The 22,270-nt window shown below is 51.8% G+C and overlaps 1 protein-coding gene across 3 annotated transcripts in view; it reads left to right on the top strand.

The window, feature by feature from the left end:
- Window positions 1–22,270, top strand: part of EPHB2 (EPH receptor B2) — a gene marked incomplete at both ends in the record, with an annotated part of 131,808 nt that overhangs the window by 67,956 nt on the left and 41,582 nt on the right. For all 3 annotated transcript variants that reach the window (XM_082009332.1, XM_082009331.1, XM_082009333.1), the window contains 2 exons: window positions 12,001–12,156; window positions 12,745–13,080. In XM_082009332.1, coding sequence (XP_081865458.1) covers window positions 12,001–12,156; window positions 12,745–13,080 — 492 coding nt within the window. The remainder of the gene's footprint in view (window positions 1–12,000; window positions 12,157–12,744; window positions 13,081–22,270) is intronic.

The following is a 22,270-nucleotide window of genomic DNA, read 5'->3' as shown; positions in this document are numbered from 1 at the left end:
TTCCGGAGATGAGTAACCACCTCTGCATGACCCCAGCCCTACCAGTCCCCAGGCATGTTGCCACCTCCCAGACAGGCTGTGTTGGCTGGGCAGGTGACTGCAGATGAGCTGAGGGTCACGTCATTAGCCGCCCCCATGCTCCTTCATACTCCAGCTTTGCCTGCATCAACCATGTTTCATGACATAGCAAGCTGCCATCCCTTCCCTGTTTTGGTGCAGGGGAGAGCATGGCATTGCCTGTGATGTCTGTGCCTCCTTGGGTGTACCATTCATTGCCTGGAGGAGTCCATAACCAGGGATGTGCTGCGTTGTGCAAGGTTTCCTTGAGACAGGGACACAAGAAGCTGGTCACTGCTCCTTGCTTGGCCAACAGGTTTGGAGGGCCCATGGCCCTCATGCTGCTGGGTACCTCTTGATGTATCTTCAGGCAATTCTGTACTGGGAGCTCCCAGTACAGAGCAGCCACTGAGCACTTTCCTACTCATTGCTTTTTCGGTACCTCCCCCAGCAGGGGACATCACACGCACCTTGTGTTAGACCAGCCAGAGACCTGAGAGCTGGGCAGTGGGAGAGCACTGGAGCCAGCACAGGAGGAGAGTGGGCTCCACGTCCTGCTGCAACGAGTATGAAGATTGCTGAGATCCTTGTGTGGGAGGATGAGCAGAGAACAAGCTGGAGAGACTCTTAATGGTGGTTTCCCAAGGGAGCAGATGAAATCACAGGAACAAAAGCAGTGGGGAGAGGAGGAGGCAAAGTGACCAGGCAGGGAAAGCCTTAGCGACGTAGAGATGCTGTGAGGTGCTTGTATTTGGTCCTGATAGAGTTGCTGTTTGCACAAGAGGGTCTACTGGTCCTTGTCCTGCCAAGCAGAGCTCCGCCTTGCAAGCTGACCACAGTCAGTCTGCATGCCCTTGCCCTCGATGTTGCCTTTCCAAGGAAAACCAGGCTCTGTATCACAGGTGGAGCCAAAAGAAGCAGGAGAGAGGAGACATAGACCTCACCTCAATGGGCACGGCAGCTCAAGTTTTGCTCATGTGGCCCTAATAAGGCACTTCCTTGTTAACATCTCTACGCTGCAGCATGCACGCTGCTAGGATGAGGGATGCAGATGTGTCGGCGTGGAAAGTTTGGGGTTTTGCACTCCATTAGTGAGGACTGCAGCAGGAGTGGGCTGGGACATGCATCCCCTGTGCTCTAGGCTGTCTCTGCTTTCCCCTCTCCTCCAGAACGGTGTCCTTCATCAGACAGGGCACAAACATGAGCATCGCCCCGCGGGACCTTCTCGGGGGACTGCGTTAATCTGTAAGAGCAAGCGGGGCCTTTAAAGTGGGAGTTCATGCTTGTCAGCGTCCCAGGGAGCTGTGCAGTCCTGGTCTTGGCTTGCCTGTCTGGATTAGCGGGGCTCTGCCATCTGTCCTGCTCCCAGCCCTGTCTGGAACTGCTCCAGGCGCCTCATGCTTTGAAGAAAACCCTTCTCCGATCGTGGCCCCTGCTCCGAATAACCCAGCTGCTTCCCACCTAGGCAGGCATGGTTGCTTTCCCTGTCTCCTCTGCAGGTGGAGGAAATCCTTGTGTCAGCTGCAGCCATGCTGTGTGCTTTGGGAGCAGCTAACGTTGGGGAAAATGCAGTGAAGGTCCCTTCAGAAGGACTTTTGGGACCTCTTGCAGCCAAATGAGCTTGGTGTTTGGGCAGTCTGTGGATTATGCAGTCCAAATCTATTTATATTTTTACATGTCTGCTGAGGGACCAGGAAATTGGTGGTTGGACCGCCCTGACCACACACAGTTCTCACATCCCCCAGGTCTGACCCAATATGTTGGGCACTTTTCTGCTTCCTCCGTCTGAGGATCCTGCTGATCTGTTGCTGCAGCTTCATGCTGGGCTGTCAGGCTCAGCCCGTCCTCTGCAGCAACCTCTCTGCTTTTCAGCCTGTTTTCTTCAACACAGCATGCGGTGCCGAGGACCACCTTTTGCGGAACAGACCTGGGAGGATGCTTAACCTCACCAGCACACTGAGTGTCTCTGATCACACTCTGCAAAGTGACCAGTCAACCAATGAAACCCCACAACACAAAGAAAATTTATTTGATGTCACTTGTTCCACTCTTTACCCCAGGCAGAGGTGCCATCATCTTGGCCAGGAGAGAGCTAAGCATCTCTTACCCTTTAAAACCAAACACCGCAGTGTTGTCAGTGTGCCTGGTCCCCTGGAACAGTCTCACTGTGGCTGATTTCATAAACACCAGCACTCGCATCACAGAGTTTTCCTTGACTGAGCTTTAGCTCTTCAGTACAAGTTATCTAATACTGCCTGGCGCTGGGAGCTGATCGCTGATATTCTTCCTACTTTCAGGGTGAATGGAAAATTTTAAGGAAGTGTCAGTTGGAAATTGCTCCTGGTTTTACAGTTGTGCAAAACAGGGAGGCTTATAAAAGATTTCCTAGAAAATAATATATAAACCCCTACTTTTACTCTCCTTACATGCACATCTCTGGCACATGGTGATCTTGGCATGGCCGCGCTGCTGTTTCTCAGTGTGCAGGATGGTTGGATCTGCTGTTTGGAAAGAGTTGGGGGTTGTGGCAGTTTTCTGTACTCACACTTCATTGTACAGCCCCGCATCGTATTCCCTGCTCTCTGTCAAAAATATGTGTGTTGATTATAGAGCCGTGGCTTCCTTCCTTGGACTTCTGTGCTCCTTGCCCAGCCTCCGAGTGCCTGGCTCGTGTCAGTAGAAAGAAAGGTTGAACATGTCTGGGGTGAAGCTGCAGCCTCTTCTTGCCCACCATGTGCTTTAGCCCCCAGCCGTCCTGGTGGCCTCCCCTGGAGTTGCTCCAGCATCTTCCTTGCACTGGAGAGCCCTAAACTGGACACAGTTCTCCATGCAGATCTCCCAAGTACCAGAGAGCACTTGGTAGCTTGTTTTAGAGGAAAGCTGATTCTCCTTGGGTTTCGTCCTTCATAAGTACGTGAGCAGACTTCAGGGTGTTTTGTAAAGTGGAGGTGGACAGTGTGCAGCCGCCCTGGGCGGTGTGTGACCTCCCTTCCCAGACAGTGTTGCCTGCCTACGGCTTCTCCACTCACTGCAGACTGGGAAGGAAAGATACCATGCAGCTACACCCCCAGTGATGTAAACCACCATAACTAACCATTTTTAATCAGCTCTTATGCCAGCTCCACTCAGCACCTAGTGCTGACAAAGAACTATGTTGTCATCTGGAAAGCGGCTGCTGGCACTTAACCAGCTGGCGTGTTTTAAACTTGTCTAAACTGGGTGCTAAGCAGCGTTAAAATGTAATGATTAAACATGCCCACTCCAAGTTTTCCCGGCCACCCCCACCTCTGCCTGGAAAAGCTGCTTGTGCCCTGGAAAGGCTCCCTTGGGAGCTGCACCTAGAGGGGGTCTACAGAGTGCCTGCTGGCAACGGAGAGGAGAGCATGGGGTGGGAGGGCACTGCCTCTTGCCGGTGCTCACGCTTGGGAAGTCAAGGCAGAGCAATTTGGGAATAGTGCCATCAGCACCTCTGCATGCTGGCTGCAGGGGTTGGGGCCTCTGGATCAGGTAGGGATGTTCTTCAGGGACCCAATCTCAGACTCTGCACACCTGACCCTGAAACTTGCTCCTCTAACATCTGGATAAAGCAGACGTGTGGAGATGGGTGGTGTGCAGGTAGATAGATAAAGCATTGAGCAGCCACAGATGCACTTGGAGTCCCTGGAGGTCTCGGAGGCACAAGTCTGCCTGGGGGCCTGACCCAGGCTCTGCTCACACCTGGAGACGTGCAGACATCAGGTGGTTCCTGGCTGCTCTGGTCTCTCTGGCCTTGGTGGAGGTGCATGCCCGTCCCCCGGCAGCCCCACGGTGCTGGGGCGTGACCCCAGATTTGCACCGGGACCGAGAGGGCTGGGGAGACCATGCACTTGAAGGGCTCTTGTCCAGGAAAAGCTCCCTTTCTACTTTCACGTTTTGTTTAGGATTAAAGCCATTCTCTTCAGGCTCGAAACACGGAATGTTTGTCAAGTTTATGAGGGCTTTTAGAGAGGCTTTTAAAGAGTACATCCTATCCCTTCTTTTATAGGGCTGAGATAAGATTATCTTTGTTTTAACACCAATTAAAGCAGGAAGGGTTTATAGGATTAGGGGTTTCCATCAGCACAACTTTGATGTCACCACTTGCTTGCTTGGTTTGCTTCTTTCTCTGCGTTAAAAGGTTGGGAGCTGTTCTCGTAATGGTTAACATACCACTCTCCGGAGGCAGAGCTCTCCCAGGCAGAAGCTTTGGGAAACGTTTAAACAAGACCAAACAAAGTAACAAAATGTGAAAGTCCTAAATTCTCCTGGAGACCACTTGGAGAAATCTGGCTTACCGTCTAAACAACCACTCTTTCAGTATGTAGCGCCGCAGTGTTTACATCTATTGAAAAAGGACATGCTGCTCGCCTGAAAAGAATTTTTTAAAGTATCAACATAAAATAAATGACTATATTGTAAGGAATCTAAAGCAAAACCAAAAACACCCTACAGTCTTGGAGTCAGAGGCTGGAAAACACATCAGTCCATCCTCTGCATCAGAAGAAAATGAGAGGCTGAATAAGAAGAGCGTGACATTTGGTGTATCTGGTAGCGTGGAACCGCACAGAAATAACCTCACGGCTCGGCACCTCATCTGGCGTAGGCTGGCTTCGCTCCATGCAAGTCGCTCCAGGGCTTCTGGGGAAATGCTGTTTTCCAGCACCTGAAGCTCTAGGTGCCAAACTGCTGAGACAAAGTTTTGGAGTTGAAACTGCACAGGTGCTGGCAGCGTCCTGATCACCCTGCGTGCTGGTACTGGGAGTGCTCCTAGACCTGCAGTGCCCAACATCCTCAGCGTGGTGGATGTCGTACTGAGTTTGGTCTCGGAGCTACATTCTAGGGTGTTCTGCGGGTGTCTGCAGGAGCGAGGAGGTCCAAAGCATCTGCTGCTACCAGAGCGGTGCCCCTGACCTGTAAACTTGCCATCTGGTTTTGGCTTCACCCAGGACCGCTGGCCTCTGGAAGTGAGCTGTGAACCATGCCTTTGGGGCTGCAGTTGCCTGTGGTCTACAGCAGCGCGATGAACATACAGCTCCATGTCTCCTTTGGGTAGGGAAGTCCTCCCGCCTGGGGTGTCCACTGAACAGCTCTAGCAGGAGAAGTGCTGGATTATGGTACTCACTGTCTGTAAGCTGGGGATGCTGGGAGCACCCCCGTGCTCAGGCAGGGACAGAAAGCTTTCCGTTTCTCTTTAAGAGCCCCAGCTCGGGGAGGCTGAGCCAGGCTGACCAGGTAAGAAATTCCAGACGTTTCTCCCTGACAGCTGAATCCCGTCACCGCTGATGGATGTGCCGCCCAGAGCAGGTCGGCGGGGAGGGGGGGCTTGCAGGTGTGTGTGCCCACAGGTGCGGCCGTCTCGCCAGATGCTTGAACTTCTGAGCGGTGCTAGCGGGCAGATGACCTTGCGAACCCCAGGGAAGCTGCAGGAGGCATTTGCTGGTAAGCCCCCGGCATGAAGCCTCTCCTAGGCGAGCGCTCAGTCCTGTTGCTGGTGTGTGGGCACTGGGAGAGAGTTCACTGCGAGGGTTTAGATGAGGGTGCTCTCGGCCTAAGGTTGTCCTGGACAGCAGGCTGGTGATGCTCTTGCAGGAGAGCGGGGGACTGTAACTGGCTGGCTTTGGCCCAGGCTGAGCTGCAGTTGGTGTACGATGACAGGCGTCGGTTTGTCCCATGGTGTCCAAAAGGCTGAATCCCTGACCCATGCAGCTTTCCTGGTCTTTGGAGCTTGTTTGGACTGGCCTGAGGACAACCTGGCTAGAAGGTCAGGGACTATGTCCTTTGCAGGACCTTCCAGAGTGCTCTTTTGCGGAGCTCCCCAAACAGGGCATCGCTCTGCCCCGCCTGGTCCTCTGCAAAGCTCTGTGACACCCTGGTACTAAGGTCCTGTCACAGTTCCATGCTGACCCAGTGCTTTCCCTCTGTGCCCGCCCGTGGACCAAGTGAAAGGGTGGATGACGGCGAGAATACAACATAACCTCTTAAACCAAGCAGCTGGTGGCGAGCTGCAGAAAGACAGGGAGCAGCATGGAAGTCCTCGCCAGGGACAGTTCCAAGAGGGTTGTGTCTTAAGGAGTGCTGGGCTGAAGCTGGGAGGCAGATGAGTTGGCTTGGGGGGGCACGTCTGGGGATCACTAGTGTAGGGAATGTGGGTTTTGGAGTCCCGGCACCTCCAGCTGTGAGGCCAGAGCAGCGGTGCCTGTGTGCTGGGGAGCTGATGTGAGCCACTTGATCTTGAGGTGCTGGTGAGGTGCAGGATACTGGTCCAGTCAACAGCATGGGGACGTATCTAAAAGCCACTAGCAACAGGAGGATGCTTTTGCAAGTCTGTGCCATCCGCTTCTATTTCTGTCCTGTGGAGAATAACGGGGTTAAACATCGTGACTTCTTCTTCCTTTATTGACAACTCTTTAATCCACATCACAGAAGTCGTCTGAGCTCCATGTTCCCCTTCAGTTAATCTCATTTAACCCTGTTTTCCCTTCTGTATTTCTATCCTCTGCTCTCCAAATGCTGTCAGAGTCGTTGGCAGTGACAGCACCTGGCAATGGGATTAATTGCTTATCTCAAGTATGAGGTAACAGTGTAGGCTGCTAATTAAATTTATTAGGAGGGAAACTGGAGGACCTGTGCAGCCCCAGGAAGGATGAGTGCAGAGAGCTGACACCTAGAAGTCCAAGATGCTCTCTCTTTCAGAACTAGCAGACGGCTCCAATGCCAAGTCCACGGGGCTTGGGTATTACCACCTGCAGCCTTGCAAGCTAGGATTGAGTCCTCTTCCCTCCAGCACTAAAACGTCCAGCCTGGAGAGGCCACGGCAGAAGGGTAAGCAGATCCAAAGGCAGCATTGCTCCTTTGGGTTGTCCGGAGGCCAGCCTTTCGCTAAGGTGACAAACACATTGTGTGAGGGCCTGGGGACAGGATCAAGCAGAGAATGGATAATTTTTGCAAGTGCAACAAAGTGGTTTTGTCTAGTCTTGTCCCGAGGAGGCTGCACAGCTCTGGCTAGGGGAATGCGCTAAAACAGCTCCGAGGGGGCCCTTCTCACTGGCGCGAGAGACCTGGCTGCTGCGGTGGGCACCTTGGTGAGAGCCATTCGCATGCAGAGCTAAAAACAAGGATCAGGGCGCAAGGGGCAGAATGGGGAAGAGTATGGAAAAAAGTGACAATGTCAGTACAACACCCACCTCATCTTGTAAGAAGAAGGGCACAGCTGATGAAAGGAAAAAGGTGTGAATTCAGAGCTGGTTGGACATAATGGCCTTCTGCACAGGACAACATCATAAACACCCACATATACCCCATGAGCAGTCCACCGCCGAGAAAGATCTATCAGCCCTCTGTGACCTGTCCCAGGGCTGCACCATCCTTTGGAGAAGGAGCTTTTCCTAATGTCCAGCCTGAACTTGTGGTCCTTGTCCCTTGTTACAGGGTCTGGCACCCTGAAGAGTGTTTGGATCTGTCTTCTTTGCATCTGCCCTAAATAGCTGCAGCTGCAGTTAGATTCCACCCCTTGCCCCAGTTAACCCATCCCAGCTCTTTCCACCTCTCTTCGTATGCCCTGTGCCCCAGGGCTGGCCTTCCCGGTGACCTCCTGTTCCGCCATATCCCCCTTGAACTGGGCAACCCCGGACTAGCTGCGGCAGCAACCCCAGTGCCTGGCAGGGGAAAACACCTCCCTCGATGTGCTGGCCATGCTCCTGGCATGGCCAAGGACGTTGTTTTCCTTATTACCCATAAAAGCAAATTGCTGGCACCCGCTGGGTGCGGGGTGGGTGCAGAGACAATCCTGTGGTACACGGCCAAGGGAGCCAGAGGCTTGTGTAGGGTCTGCAGGGTGATTAGGATGCCAGTGGGAGCGGGGAGGGCCATGGGAGACGGCTCCCAAAAGCACAGGGCAGGATGCAGCCGAGGTGAGCAGCCGGGGTCCACAGCACTGGGGATGCTGACGACGCCAGGCTGCAGAGCCCGGCTGCCTGCCCCATGCCTCCAGCCCCAGATGGAGAAGAAGGCAGCTGGGAGATAAGGCCGTGGATTTAAGACTCTTGGCGGATCCCAACTGACAGAGCCAGGGCTGCCTGTTTTCCATCAGCCGTTAAAAATGCCTTGCTTGAGCGGAAGGAGACTTGCTGCCAGGAGAAGCAAAGCCAGGCAAAAGGAGCCGAGGACGACCCATCCTCAGAGGCATTAGCACGGATTGAAGGTGCCATTTTGGAAACTTTATTGAAAGAGTGAGCTGTTTGCTCTGAGCTGTTTGCAGAAGTGGTCTGGGGTGGGCTTGGAAAGCCCACGCAGTTTTTGATGCAGAGGAACCTTTTTGGAGCCTGCTCAGCTCACACTGCATTAATTGAAAAGTTGGTTAGAGAGAGGCAGTGGGACATGGGGCCAGCAAACAGGGAACCCTCTGCAGCCCCTCCTGCACCTTTGGCCAAAGGCTTTTCCTTCAGGCTGAGCCACGGGATGCCCTTCTCCACCGAGCTGCCCCGGGACAGGCAGAGCTACGGGGAAGGAGGGCTGGAAGCCTCATGCCAGCGCTGCCTCCAGAAATGGTCTTCTCTCCCAGATCCGTGGTGTGATCCTCCGGCAGGGGAGAGCAGGACCCCTCATGGGTCCTTCTCCATTGTGTTCCCTTCCCAAAGCACGTGCCTCCCCAGGCACGACCACCTTTCTGTGCCCTGGGAATTGGTGGATAGGAAACAAGGACACCCGGTGCTGCTCAGGCGTTCCCAATCTCGTTTGAGAGAGCTACAGCCAGTTCTCTCAGCAAACCCGCTGCTGTCTCCAAGCCGTACCCCAGCAAGGCAGCCATCCATGCCTACGTGCAGCAATGAGGCAGTTAAAGGTCCCTATGTTTTCCCTATTGGCATCATCCGATTGGTGCCGCAACCTGGGAAGCTGCAAACCACCCCTGCTTCAGTGATGGGGCCAGAGCCGCTGTCATGGTGATCACCCTCCTGGCATGAAGGGTGCTCTCTGATAAAGTAGAAATTTCTGTGCTTTTACTGTTTCGACTCTTTCCGAGCTGGAGTTTCTAGGGATGCTCTGCCCCTGCCCTCATTACAAGCCTAAGGGGAAGCAACATGTCCGAAAGCTGCTGTCACCACCTGGGGCAGAAAACTGGGGTGTCCTCATGTCTTCCAGCAAGTGGTGAGAACATTCACGCTGTTCAAACAAGATGGGGTTTAACCCCTATGTGAAGGTTTCAGTTTTGATTTGTTGTTTACTCTGGAAACAAGAAATTGGGTGGATTCCAAATTAAAAGCTGTTTTCTCACCCGGAGGAAGACCTGGAGGGAACAAAACAGTTTTGAACACAATGTTCATTTATTTTACTTCTGGAGGTTGTCATTACTTGAGGGGGGAAGGGGAGAGGTTGCATCAAATTTCAGTGATTTTCCTGTCTTTCAGCATGATTTCAAAACATTTATCTTTGGAGAAGTTCTGATTTTCCAGGATTATTTTATCCCGTGTTGGTGTGCGAGACCTCCTGGGGAGGAAGAAAGTTGCCAGAACTTCTGGCCATGTTTTGACGACATGTGCAAAGAGTTTTAGCATCCCAGCTTGGTATTTTTGGTGAACAATCATTCAGCTCCCAATTTTTGCTCTGCTCTAAGAGCAGCAGACACAGAAGTATTAATTGCAGCCGTGAGCCTGTGCCGGGCCAAACCTAAGGAATGTTTTTTGTCTCTCGGGGCCAGTTGCCAGTCTCAGCAGCACAGACATTTCTTTTCATATATCTCTATCTTGATGCAGAAGAAGCCTTATAGGAAAGTTGTTAAAATAAACCTCGGAAAAGTGAGAGGCGCCCGTGTCTTAAAACGTCTTTGATCAAATGACCCTATATTTCACCCTGGATGTCAGACTGGAGCAATTTTGTGTGTTGGTTTTATTGTGTTTCAAAAATTGCTATTAGTACAGGGACCCTGTTATCATTTCAGCCACCATCACTACAGAGCCACACATTCTTTGTAACAGAGAACACAGCCATCACCTCTCCCAACAGCTTAACACCCTCTGAGGTGGGTTAGTACTGAGGGACATGCTGGGAATAGGGTCAGAAATGGAGTCAAATGCATGGGGGATAGGGGACAGCAAGAGTGGAAAGATCCAAGAACATGAGGAGAAGCCAGTTTTTCAACAGAACCTTTCACTGTAGGAGGCAGGAGAGACTTTGCAAGCAGGAAGACTGATAGTATTTTTCAGTTGAGCTTCTCTCATTGGAAACTGAAGACAATTTTGAAGGAAGGGAGATGAAAACTGAAAAAATTTTTTTTTTTTCCAGAGAAAAAATAGGTACTTCTCAGTAATAGCTCTTGCTTACAGCAACCCCAAGCGTATGTTTTTCCCAGGCTGTTTTTCTGATCTGCTTCATTCCTGAAAGCCTTGGCATTGAACTGCGGTAGAAGTTTGTTTAACTCGTTTCAGTGCAGAAACTACCTGCCACCCCCCAGGCTCTTCGTGCTGCACAAGAAATTAACAGCGGCAGAAAGTCCCAACCAAGAGTAATAATTACCGAGAGCCATGCCAATAAATGCTTACAGCTGTGCTCTTGCTTTGGCATTGGTGGTCCCCGGACTTGAAATGCACTTTCTGGTGTTTAAAGCTCTGCATTGATATTTTTAGCCACCTGCGCCATATCCGTTAATATTATATTTCACAGTATGGTCCAGCCTTCACCACCCATCTGCTGCAGGCACCATGCACCCCCTGTGCCACCCTCGCCCACTGTGCCTGGCTGAATACATATTTTTTGAGTGCATATTCAGAGCGTCTTCTTCATCTGTAAGGGGCTTTGAAGTCTGAGCCCCAGTGGAGGTAGACCCCAGCACGCTGCTGCTGGTCATGGCAGAAGCGACAATTTACTTACGATACCGAGCAGGGAAGACAAGGACTGGCTGTGGAGAGTTGTGAAAAGACCTTGTGATATAGCGTGACTAGGGAATGAGGAAGCAGTTGGAATTCAATGAACATGAGGTGATGCAAATGGGAGAAAAGAACCCCAACTTCACACACACACGTGTGTGTGTGTGAAGATAGGCTGTGAGTTGGCCCGATGTCTCTCGGGAGTGAGACCTTGGGGCTATAGTAGGTAGTCCTTTTGGTCATTGGTGGTTAAATAATATTTTGGACATTGCTAATTATGAGAACAGAGTAGAGAATAAAACAGTGAATGTTGCTATGCAACTTGCTTGGGGCATGGCAGAGGTTTGTGCAGCCCTACGAGAAGGTGGATGGTGATTGAGTGTTCACTGCCAACGCAAGTGGGAGATGGCCTCAAATGAAATGGCAGCTGGCAGCTTCAAAGCAGAGGGCAGCGGTTTCTTCAATGACACCATGGGTCTCTGTGCTGAGAGATAAAATGGGCGCAAAACATTTGCATGGAATAAAAAAATGACTGGGTAACTTAGTGGAAGAAACATACCACAAGGCATGTTAAATGCAAAGAGCCCGGCTCTCAGAAAGTTCCTGAGCTATAAATTGTTGGAGGGTGGAAAGATACTGTGGGCAGTGCATGTGCCTGGCTCACGCCCTGCTCCTTGGGTGGTCACTGCTGGAGGAGGATTCTGGTGACCGTGGTCTGACTTGGTACAGCTTCTTGCATCTTCTTACGTGACAGTTGCTAAAAATCCCCTTTGCATTCATGAGAATCCCTGAGTGGACCCTCCTCTGTGCTTGTGGTTGGGGAATAGTGGGGAGACGTGTCTGCACGGGGACCCCATCTCTACAGGCGGCGTGAGCAGCAGTGCCTGCCTCCTCCGAGCCTTCAAACCAGCTGCTCCTTCTCCACTTTGTTTACTTCAAATTGTCAGGTTTTGGCTTCGGACTCTGCAAAGCCCCAAAGGGTGTTTTCTGGCAGAGCTGCCAGGCTCTGGGTGTCCCCGCCAGCCCCTGTCCTCGCCGCTTACCACTGCTCTTGGCTCTCTTCCAGGCTGCCCGTCGGGGACGTTCAAGGCCAGCCAAGGAGATGAAGGTTGCACCCACTGCCCAATTAACAGCCGGACGACTTCAGAAGGGGCCACTAACTGCGTGTGCCGAAACGGGTATTACCGGGCAGATGCCGATCCTGTCGACATGCCGTGCACCAGTATGTGGGCTCTGGGCAACTGGGGAGGGACTGCATGTGGCTGGGAAAGGAGACACGCATCAGTCAAAGCACGGAGCGTTGCTTAACAAACTCAGCGGGGTTTTGGAGGAAGCTGGGGGGCTCAGAGCACCTCATCCTGGCAGGCGTGGGTCTTCTTACGCTGGGCTAGTCTGTGCTTGCCAGCATCATACGTGCAAAGGGGACAGAAATTGGGGTTGCTCTGTGCTGTTCTAGGCAGTGGGATGACTTCATTCTGGGGCTGCACCTGGAGAAGAAGACTGCGTGTTGGCACGTGGGAGATTAATGCAAAAGCCAGGAATCAGAAACGCTACAAAACATAACCGATGCATTTTGCAAGGGGTGCCACGTAATCAAATGAGGCTGGGTTAAGAGGACAGGTTTTCTTCCCGCTCCTGCCTTTGTCTGTCCAGCTTGCCCTGCACATCCCTGACACCAAGAGAAGCACCCAGCTCAGCGCGCGCCTGCTGCAGAGTCCCATCCGGGATGGGAAGAGGGTGCGGTGCAGCTGGTTCTGCAGCAGTGAGCAGGGCTCTGGCTCTTACACCTTTCTGTCTATTCCCTTTGCAGCCATCCCATCTGCCCCCCAGGCTGTCATCTCCAGCGTAAACGAGACCTCTCTGATGCTGGAGTGGACCCCGCCGCGGGACTCGGGAGGCCGGGAGGACCTGGTGTACAACATCATCTGCAAGAGCTGCGGCTCCGGCCGCGGGGCATGCACGCGCTGCGGGGACAACGTGCAGTTCGCCCCCCGCCAGCTGGGCCTGACGGAGCCTCGCATCTACATCAGCGATCTGCTGGCGCACACCCAGTACACCTTCGAGATCCAGGCAGTGAATGGCGTCACCGACCAGAGCCCCTTCTCCCCGCAGTTTGCATCGGTGAACATCACCACCAACCAGGCTGGTAAGATGCAGACCCGTGTCTCCCAGCAGACCTCTCCAGGGAGGTGGGGTGGTGGGCAGAGGTCTGGTCAAGAGGTGCTGGATGAAAGCCTGTGGGGTGAGCAGGGGCTTGAAGATGAGAAGAGGTGGGGTGAGGTGTGGCATGGTGTTGCTTGCCCCTTAATGCTGGTGGTGACCAAAGTGCATAGGCCTGGCAATTCCTGGATGAATCCCAAGCCTTGGGTATGAATAATGTCCCTTATTTCAGTGAAAAGCTGGAGTGTGCCCCAAGGCAGAGCTGCCCTTCCCATCACCACAGCAGAACAGCTCATGTCAGGATCCTCTGGTGTTTCAGCATCCCTCTCCGGCGCCGGGCACGTGACTGTTTCTGAGGTTGTTGCCTCAGTTGCACGCACTGTCGGTGTGTTGCAGGCACAGCAGCACTGCTCATTGCTGCTGGCAGCCTTGCTGCAGGCCCTGGTTCCTGAGGAGGGAAGGTAAGATTAGCTCCAGCATTTTGACAAAAACTGCAATCTCTGCTCTGACTGCAAGGAAAGCCAGGACAGGCCATGAAAGGAAAGGAAGGTTGCACAGAAGAGGGGCTGGGAGATGGAGATGTGGGATGACTACCTGGAAATCTGCTCCAGGTCCTGTGCCACTTGCAGAGTCACCTTGGTGAAGGAGACCAAGCAGCAGAAGTGGAAGGGTTTCATTCAGGGTCTCCAGCTCTGTGCTGGCCTGGGGTTTTGCTACGCTGCCCCTGTGCAGGGTGGTTTTGCTGGGAGAAGGGATGTGTCAGGGTGCCTGGTAGTGCTGCTCCTATAGGAGATCCACCAGCAGTCCCCAGGCAGCAGCTGTGCTGGTGGCAGGATGCCCCACAGAGCTGCTGGTCAGGGGCTGCTCTCCCCAGCCCACCTGGAAGCCATATGGAGCTGGAGCACAGGCTGGGGCTGGGGCTTTGCTCAATCCACTTGCACGGCAGAATCATGCCAGTAAGGTACAAGCATGCGTGGGAGCAAGCAAGTTTCTGTGGTCCCTCTGAGAACTGCAGCAAATGTGTGGGGTTGTGCGAACATGCCCCAGGCTGCCCTGGACAGTACATGACATTCAAGACTGAATTTGGCAGTCGTGGATGATTGCATTTCCATGGAATTGCCTCGATACCGTGGAGCGTGCTGGCTGCAGGGGACAGGTGGTTTTTGGTCTGGGGCGAAGCAGCCGTGGTGGAGGTGGGCATCACTTGGCTGGGCTTGCGGAGCACCGAGTCACAGCTAGCCTGCAAAAATGTCCTGATTGCAGATGAACCGGCAGACCGACCTCTGATCTTAAGTTAGCCTGGGTGCCATGGGGTCACAGTGTTTTCAATACCGTATCAGAAGCCCTGAAGGCGGATTTAGCATAGCATTGAACCATGGTTTGACTGCAAGCAGGAACTTGTCTGCACGTGATGAGGAGAGAGGAACTGGTCTGGGACTGTGACCTGTTGCAGCTTCCTTTAACAGAGAGGGCTGATGGAGATGGGGTGGGTGTGATGGTACCTGGGGCTGGGAGGGGGCTCTGCACAACCCCAGTGTTGTCCTGCGCTGTAGATGAGTTATTTAACACTTGGATTTTACACTTTGCAGTTATATGGTGTGCTTGTTACCTTCATATACTGCTTGTGGCTACTTCCACTTTAGCAAAACCAGAGAGATGAGTTGCAGGCGACTCCTTTTCAGTCCCCTGGATCCTCCTCCTTGTGTTTTCCTTGTTTGACACTCCTTTATTATCAGGGCTCACACTTCTCAGCCTGTGTGATGTCTCTCTTAATGTATCCATTCATTAGCACTAAACAGTAACTGTCTGCTTGATAATTCCTCTGTAATTAGAGGCTCTGGATTCTTCTGCTTACACTCAGCACCGCCTGGCAGCCTTGATCTAGATCATTAGCGGTTGGTAAGAGAAGCTGCAGACACAAAGGCAGAGCTGGGGCAGGAGAATGGAGGGTGTTGTGGGGAGAGGAGAGCATGCAGAGGGAGGGATGACCCTGGGGAAGCTGCAATTACAGCCTCCCTCTGCCTTTGCTCTGGGTTGAGCAGTCAGCTGGGCCTCTATCTCAGGGAGAGCAGAGGACCAACTACGTGATGGGGTTGTGCTCCTGCTACAGTGGATGATGGCCTCCCTGCAAAGTGCCCGCTACACTAGCTTTTGGGGACCTCCCAGCCCCGAAGAAAGCAAGGCAGAAAGAAATCGCTTTGGTTCATCCAGGGATCAATGGACCAGTGTTGGGGGGACCCCCTGTGCTTGGTGCTTTCAGGACTGAGCAGTGTCTTTAACCTTCAGGTATCATAAATTGTTCAGCATCCCAGGAAAAAGCTGCTGTGAGGGAGTAAGAAAATGATCCCAGTAGAGCAGCCAGAATGTGGATCTTCCCACAGCTCTCTGTGGAAACTTCTGTATTCTTCATCGTAATTTTTTGAACTAGATATTGTACCCAGTAGCAGCTCTACTGCAGATAAACTACTTTCCTTGCTGTTTGTGCTGTTCCCTTTACACATCTAAGTGTAAAATACTACCTCACTCAGCCACGTGGGTAGCTTTTACCTCCCTGGTGGCTTTTGTCTTGTTCCCTTCAGATGCTGCTTCCCTCGATGCAGTCTGTCATTCTGCAAGCAAGACCTGTATTTTGGTTTACAGACCCAAGCACAACCTTATAATCATTTTCATGGGCTCAGCCATCAAGCCATGATCGTTGCTCTGCGCAGAAGTTGTCATTCCCAACACTGCCATTTTGGACATTTTATGAATGATTTGCCAGCAATGTTTTTATATCAACTCCCAGCTCTCTAATAATTTTAAGGAGAGGTGCTGCGCTTACTATGTTGGACACAGTGTGGGTGCCCACTGAGTGCCAGCCTTGTTTAAAACTATTTTCATGTGTTGTAGATGATGCTGATGCTGAGCCTAGTGTCTCACATACTTTAAGTCTGTGCACTCTGCTGAACTCCTGAGTTCAGGAGAAAATCAAGACAGTTTGACAAGAGCTACTTCCACAAAGTCATGCTGCCCTGCCTGATTTGGGCCACAGGATCCCATCAGGGTTTGTCAGAGGGACATCTGGGGTCTCTGATTCACCCTGGTGTTTGCAGTGGTACTATCACCAAGAGTAGATCTGCTGTGGCTTTTTCTGTCTGAGTCTTTGAAAACTCCACCTCTCTGCTAACCTGTCCCAGGACTACGTCACCCTCCTGGGAAAGATGTTTTTCATAATTTCCATCCTGATTTGTGGCTTGTGCCCTGTGTTGCATCACCTACCCCTGCTGGGAAGAGTGAATTTCCACCCACTTGTAACAGAGCTCCAAGCAGTTGTAGCTGCAATTAAATTTGCCCTTAATGTCTTCACTAGCAGGCTCAGCCAGCCCAGCTCTCTCCATGTCTGCTAAGCCCTGTACCCCACGCTGCCTCGGTCACCCTTGGCTGGATCCTCTGCAGTTCCTCCTGGATCCATGGCCTTGTGTTCTGCATTGGCCAAGTTGATGTTGGCCTTAGACTACCCAGTTTGCTGCTGACCTTAGACTACCCCGGTTTACCCTTTGCATTTCACTGTAATCTTGTCATCTTTTCAGTCCCATCAACAAAGCGATCAGCAGTCAGACACCATGGTGCAGAGAGGAGCCCCGAGGGACAGGTCACCTCTATTCTTAGGAGAAGGTTGGTCAAAAGAGAGTGGCCAGCGCCAGCCCATGCTTAGAGGTGGTTTCCTTTTTCTTGCAGTGAGTGTCCTAAAAAGACCAAAGGTGTTTAACCTCCAGAAGGGCAGGTTTTGTTAGAACAGGAGGTGCGATGCTTCCCTTTTCAAAGTATAAAATTTAGAAAGGACTAGAATCAGCAGAATAGAAATAAAAAGAGCTTGGAATAAACATCACCTTCCCACCACCTACTTGCTCCCCAGTCGGTCTTCAGCCAGCTTGAATTTACCCCTTCCAGCAAACTCTGCATGATCTCCATGGCCTTCCTAGGATGTATCTTCTGTCACCTCTGAGGTTGGGTTGTGTTTTCTCTCTGCTTTCCCAGCAGGCTGCTTCTTGACCTGCAGATCCATGCTGCACACTTCCACTTGCCTGCCTATCGCACCCCGCAGCTGAGTGCCACCTCTCCCCCAAAGCTCAGCAGCTGTCCAAAGAGGGAGATCCAGGACTTTCCATCTGACACATTCAGTCCTGTCTTAAGGGACCATGATATGGCCAAAGAAAACAAGCCCGGGTGCCACCAAAAGCCTTTTCTCAGCTGTGTCAGAACGACAGATCTGTGCCAGGAGGGTGGTTGAGTGCCGTGCCAGCATCCTAAGAGGAAAGGCACAGAAGGGAAGCCAGGGGTCAAGGAGCTGAGCGTGGCCCAGTGCTTGGGATAATGACACTTGACTAACTGAAAGCCGTGCCAGGTGTCAGCCCTCTTGCTGATGACAACACGCAGCCCCTGCTTGCTAATTCATGGCCATTCTTTGGGGAGGTTCAGGGAGGACGGAGAGTGTTGGTGCTGCAAGGATTTGCAGGCTCCATCCGTGCTGCAGCCAAGCTCAGTGCCCTGGGAAAGTCACCAAGGGAAAGGGCTCCTTGGGCAGGGATGACTTAAATAGCACATAGGAAGGGCATCTCTTGATAACAGACTGTGGCTTCTGTGACCTGAGAAGGGGGGAAAAAGCCCTGAGCTCCAGAGTATCCAGAGACAAATTCAAGACCTCCCAGTGATGGGGGAAAGAGAACATCCAGATTTTTGAGAATGTGTCCCTTTTGTGAGTGACTCTTGTGTCACACGGGAGAAAGAGGTTTAACTCTGATGTCAGAGGCTCTTGGCTGCAAACAGAGCTGAAAAGAGCCATGAACAGCTAATACAGTGTGAATACCAGCTAGTATGTGACAGAGGAAACCGATACACTTCCCTGATAAACCCATCAGGAGCAGCATCTGCAGCGGCGGAGTTTACTGGCACAATTTCTCCCTCTCTGTGGATCCAGATAACTTGTTATGATTGTTTGCATTATTATTCTGGGTGGCATTTTACAGCAGTAAGTTGTGACATGGGTCCTTTGGCTGAGGAGATGTGCAGCTAACACCTGTGCTCCACATTCATGCCAGACATCATTAGGGTTTGAATTTCTGCTTTGTGGTGCCTACCACAGACCAGGCGCTTGCATCCCATCCAGGCAGTGTCTTTTGGACAGGCCTGTCATGACAAGACTCAGAAGTGCCTGTGAGCTCAAGGACAGCTGAATGTTGCAATGGTCCAAAGCAAGCACATGGACCATGGCTCTGTTCTACTGTGAATGTCCTGTGACTGGACTGAGTCCAGTCTGGTCCTTATGCAAGGGCTGGGGAGTTCAGCCATGAGTGGTGAAGCACGGACGAGACAGATCCTGGGAAGTGCAAAGCACCAGAAGGGAAGATTTTTCCTCACCTTCAACCAAAAAAAAATCCCCTGCAGCCATGGTCTGTGAGCTTTACTGCCAAATGCAACAGAGACCATGGAGGGATCAGGAAGGAAGGCTGAGGAGAGAGTAGTGGAGCCAGGGAAGCAGACAAGGTGAAGGTGTAAGGTTGGTAGGACTAGCATTTCTCACCAGCCATCCAGGTTTCTGTTTGCTTGTCACATTAGTTATGCTGCAGGCTAGACAGAGGAGAACTGTATTGCCTGAGGCATATGGACTCTTGCTTTTATCTTCTCACTTTTGTTTTGCATCAGAAGATTTGTCTGGCTTCCTCCTTCAGAGGGATGCACAACTGCGCTCCTCTGGACAGAAGCAGGGAGTCAATGGCATCTCCTGTTCTCTCTCATGCTGCTCTCAACCTTGCCCTGTGCTGGCTGCAGTCTGGAATTACTTGTCTGTGAAATAATAACATGGGAAGGTGTATGCAGAAATCACCTCAAACAGTTGGAATGATCTTTCCGGACCTTAAAAGCTATGAATATCTATTTCTTGTTGCCTTCCAGTAGAAAAGTAAAAGGCAGAAGTTTGTAGAATCCCAGCACCTCACATTTCTCATCCAACCTCCCACCAACGGCAGGACTGTGGCCAGCACTACATCAGGGCAGCCATGGCTTTGGGTAGTCAATTACTGGTAATCCTCAAAGGCAAAGATCTCTCCGTGTTTCCAGTGACTTGTCCCAGAGCTGCACCACCCCCCTGGTGAGGGAATTTTTCACAATGTCCAACCTGAACCTCCCAAGCTATGATTTATGGCCATTACTCATACTAAGTTTCAAAGGTTCAAGCCAAGAGATGCTTTAGATGAGCCTGCATATCAATTATCCTCACTTTCAGTTCTGTCGTTGGCTAAAGCATCTTTCAGAAAGGCAACCAATCTTGACTTGAGACATCAAGAGATAGAGGGCCTATTGAGTCCTTGTACACAAGTCTGTGTAGCTTGCTCTTGCTTTTTTTTCCAATGAGATCACTGATTTCCTATGGAAATGCAGTAGACTCTGCCTGTCTGGATACCAATAAAACATTTGATTTGGAAAACTAGTAGTAAAGCTGTAAGTCTGTCCAGGAACTGCCTAAATAGGAGACCACTACCACCCAAATGGGGAAGCATGGGGCTAAACTGAGGTGGCTAGCTGATGTCCATGAGAAGTAGTCTCATACTTCTTGATGTTTCAAAACCTGATAGGGTATTTCTTGTGCAGAAAACTGACACAAACGTTGTTAGGACAGAGGAGGGCTCTGATATCTCCAGGAAGATGCGGAGAGGTGGAATAACAGAATCAAGGTAAAATTCAACAATGGAAGACAGCTGAGGAGGACCTGGTGGCAGGCCGTGGGAAGGGAACAACTCTCTACTATAAAACCTTTTGGAAAAACAACACGTGCAAGGCTGTGCTGTATCAAGCAAGGCATGTTCGTCAGCTGTAACAAAGTCTTACTGCCATTGCACAAAGCTTGGGTAGAGTTTCGTACGGTCATTGTGTGCACACCTGGTTGCCCATGTTCAAGAGAGCTGAACTGTGATGGTAGCAGGTAGAGAGAAAAGCTGATAAAGTGAGCAGAACCAGGAGAGCCCACATTACAGACAGGAGACCAAAAAGGCACTGTGTGTTCAGCCTTAGTGACGGGGATTTATTTGCTGCCTGTAATGACGTGCTGGGCTGGAGAGGCACCAGAAAGGGAGAAAAGTTATTAAAGCAGAAGGACTAGATTAAAGCAGAAGGACTAGAGCAGATGGTACAGAGTGGCTGGTGATAGCATTTAGGTGGAAAAGCAGAGATTTTCTGAGCTGTGGAGCCATCTCCCACGTGGAGAAGCCAGGCACAATCCTGTTTGCTTGCGTGACAGAGCAAGCAGGAGTGTGTCTGCTGAGCTGCTGTAGGACTGTTCCTGAGGTCCCTTAAACACCAGGTTTCTTCTTTCAGGGACTTCACTGGATGTGTTCTTGTGACAATTTGGCCTGCTCCCAGGCTCCAAAACCTGCAGAAACCTTGACATCCCCGTGGCTTCTTCTGCTATCCAGCATTAACAGCCAGACCTTACTCTCCACAAGGACCCATGTAACAGTCTGTAGTAACCCATGTAACCATCCTGGCTCTGCAGCCCTTCTTCTCTCCCTTCTTTTTCCTTCATCCCCAGCTCCCACCTTCATCCTGGCTGCCTCACACACAGGGCTGCTGCCACCAAAACCTGATGCAGCATGACATTTCCTGCCCTCCTCCTCTCACTTGGTGGAGGTTGCAACAAAGCCTGTTGCCTTTGCTGCATCCCCTCTGCTTGCAGCAGCCGGCGGTGAGGGCCCGGGAGGGACCGTGCCATGCCCCAGTGCCTTCTCCTCTGCCCGCTGGAGACCATCCGCAGCCAGGGCTCCCAGCTGGTAGGAGCTTTGCCAGCTGCTGGCTCTTCAGGACTCCTCTTCCTGCTCCTGTGGTGGGCAGCTGGGGGGATGTTGGCAGAGCAGGGTATGGGCTGCATTGCTAGAGCTTTCCTGGCAGATGCTCTTCTCCGCTCACTACCAGCTCTGCGGGCTCCTCCACCTGCTGACTCCTGGGCTTCCCTGTTACATAAATTACTCTGTGGGTTCGACCATAATTTTCCCACAACTGCCTGGGGCTTCAGAAACCTCTTCCAAAGCATCTGGAGCTGACTTTGGGCTAAAACCAAAAGCCCACCCATGATGGATGGCGTGGAAAGGCCCTTCTGGTGAAGCAGTGCCTCCCTCTCTCCCCACAACGTACCGCCATTCCTGCTGCATGTGAGTTCTGGGAGCTAACGGAGCGGCTCAGGAGCTTGCCTTTTGCTGTGTGTTCAGGAGGGGTGATGTATCTCCGCTGCTGCACTTGGCGAGCACAGCCCGCGATGCTGATTGCCTTGCTTGGACACAAGGCCCTGAGGGCCAGCACTCAGGCAGGTGGAGATGCTGGAAGCAGGTAGGCAAGGCTGCAGACACACAGGAGGGGGGGTTCAGGGCCGCAGTGTTTGAACAGCTGAGCGTGCACTGCAGAGGGGTGATGCTGCTCAGTGGTGCGTTTATGTGGACCGTAATAGATGGTTGTAGAAAATCGGGTTAATGCAGCCGGCTGGCCAGTTGTCCCTTGGTCCATCTCGGAGTCCCTGTGATTTAGTAATCCCCTCTACCTGTGTGTGAAACGATAAGTCTCTGACTCAGTTCAGGCAGGAAGATCCTCACTGTGCCTGTCTCACCGCAGCCCGGGCCATGTTCATCGCTGCCACTGGCCAATGTGCAGGAGGCTGCTACGCTGGTCGGTCTGGGCAGGAAATGCTTTTTCCAAGAAAAAACCCTGATATTTCCAAAAGTTCCCCTCACACAGAGGAAGGCCAGCCTGGTGGACTCTACCATGAAAGACAGCAAGGGAACAAGTTCAGTCTCAAATCAGCAAGACCCAGTGGGTCCAAGGGGATGCCCTGCAGCAGGCATCATTCTTTCAAGAAATATTTCTCTGGTCTAAGTTTTCTGTGTTTGAAGTTTTAAAATCAGTATGTTCCTAAGAACAGTTTTGCTTGCAATTAATTAGTACTGTCTGTGAAAGCACCATTTTATAGAAAATCTGGGCGGCAAGTTGAAGGGACGGAGGGCTGGCTCCTGCCAGCGTTCCTGCTTTCCACCAGCCTTTTGCTGATGACATTGCCTTGATCTGGAGCAGATGAGGTTTCCGTGTAGACAGGGAGCCAGGAGGTGCGGATGACCTTGGCACTGAGTGACCCCAAACCTGCTCCAGCAGACTGCGTG

The sequence above is a fragment of the Phaethon aethereus genome (genome assembly GCF_964289735.1).
Source record: "Phaethon aethereus genome assembly, chromosome: 21".
Lineage (NCBI taxonomy): Eukaryota > Metazoa > Chordata > Aves > Phaethontiformes > Phaethontidae > Phaethon > Phaethon aethereus.
The sequence above is the reverse complement of the archived record's forward strand: the minus strand, read 5'-3'. Positions and strand labels throughout refer to the sequence as shown.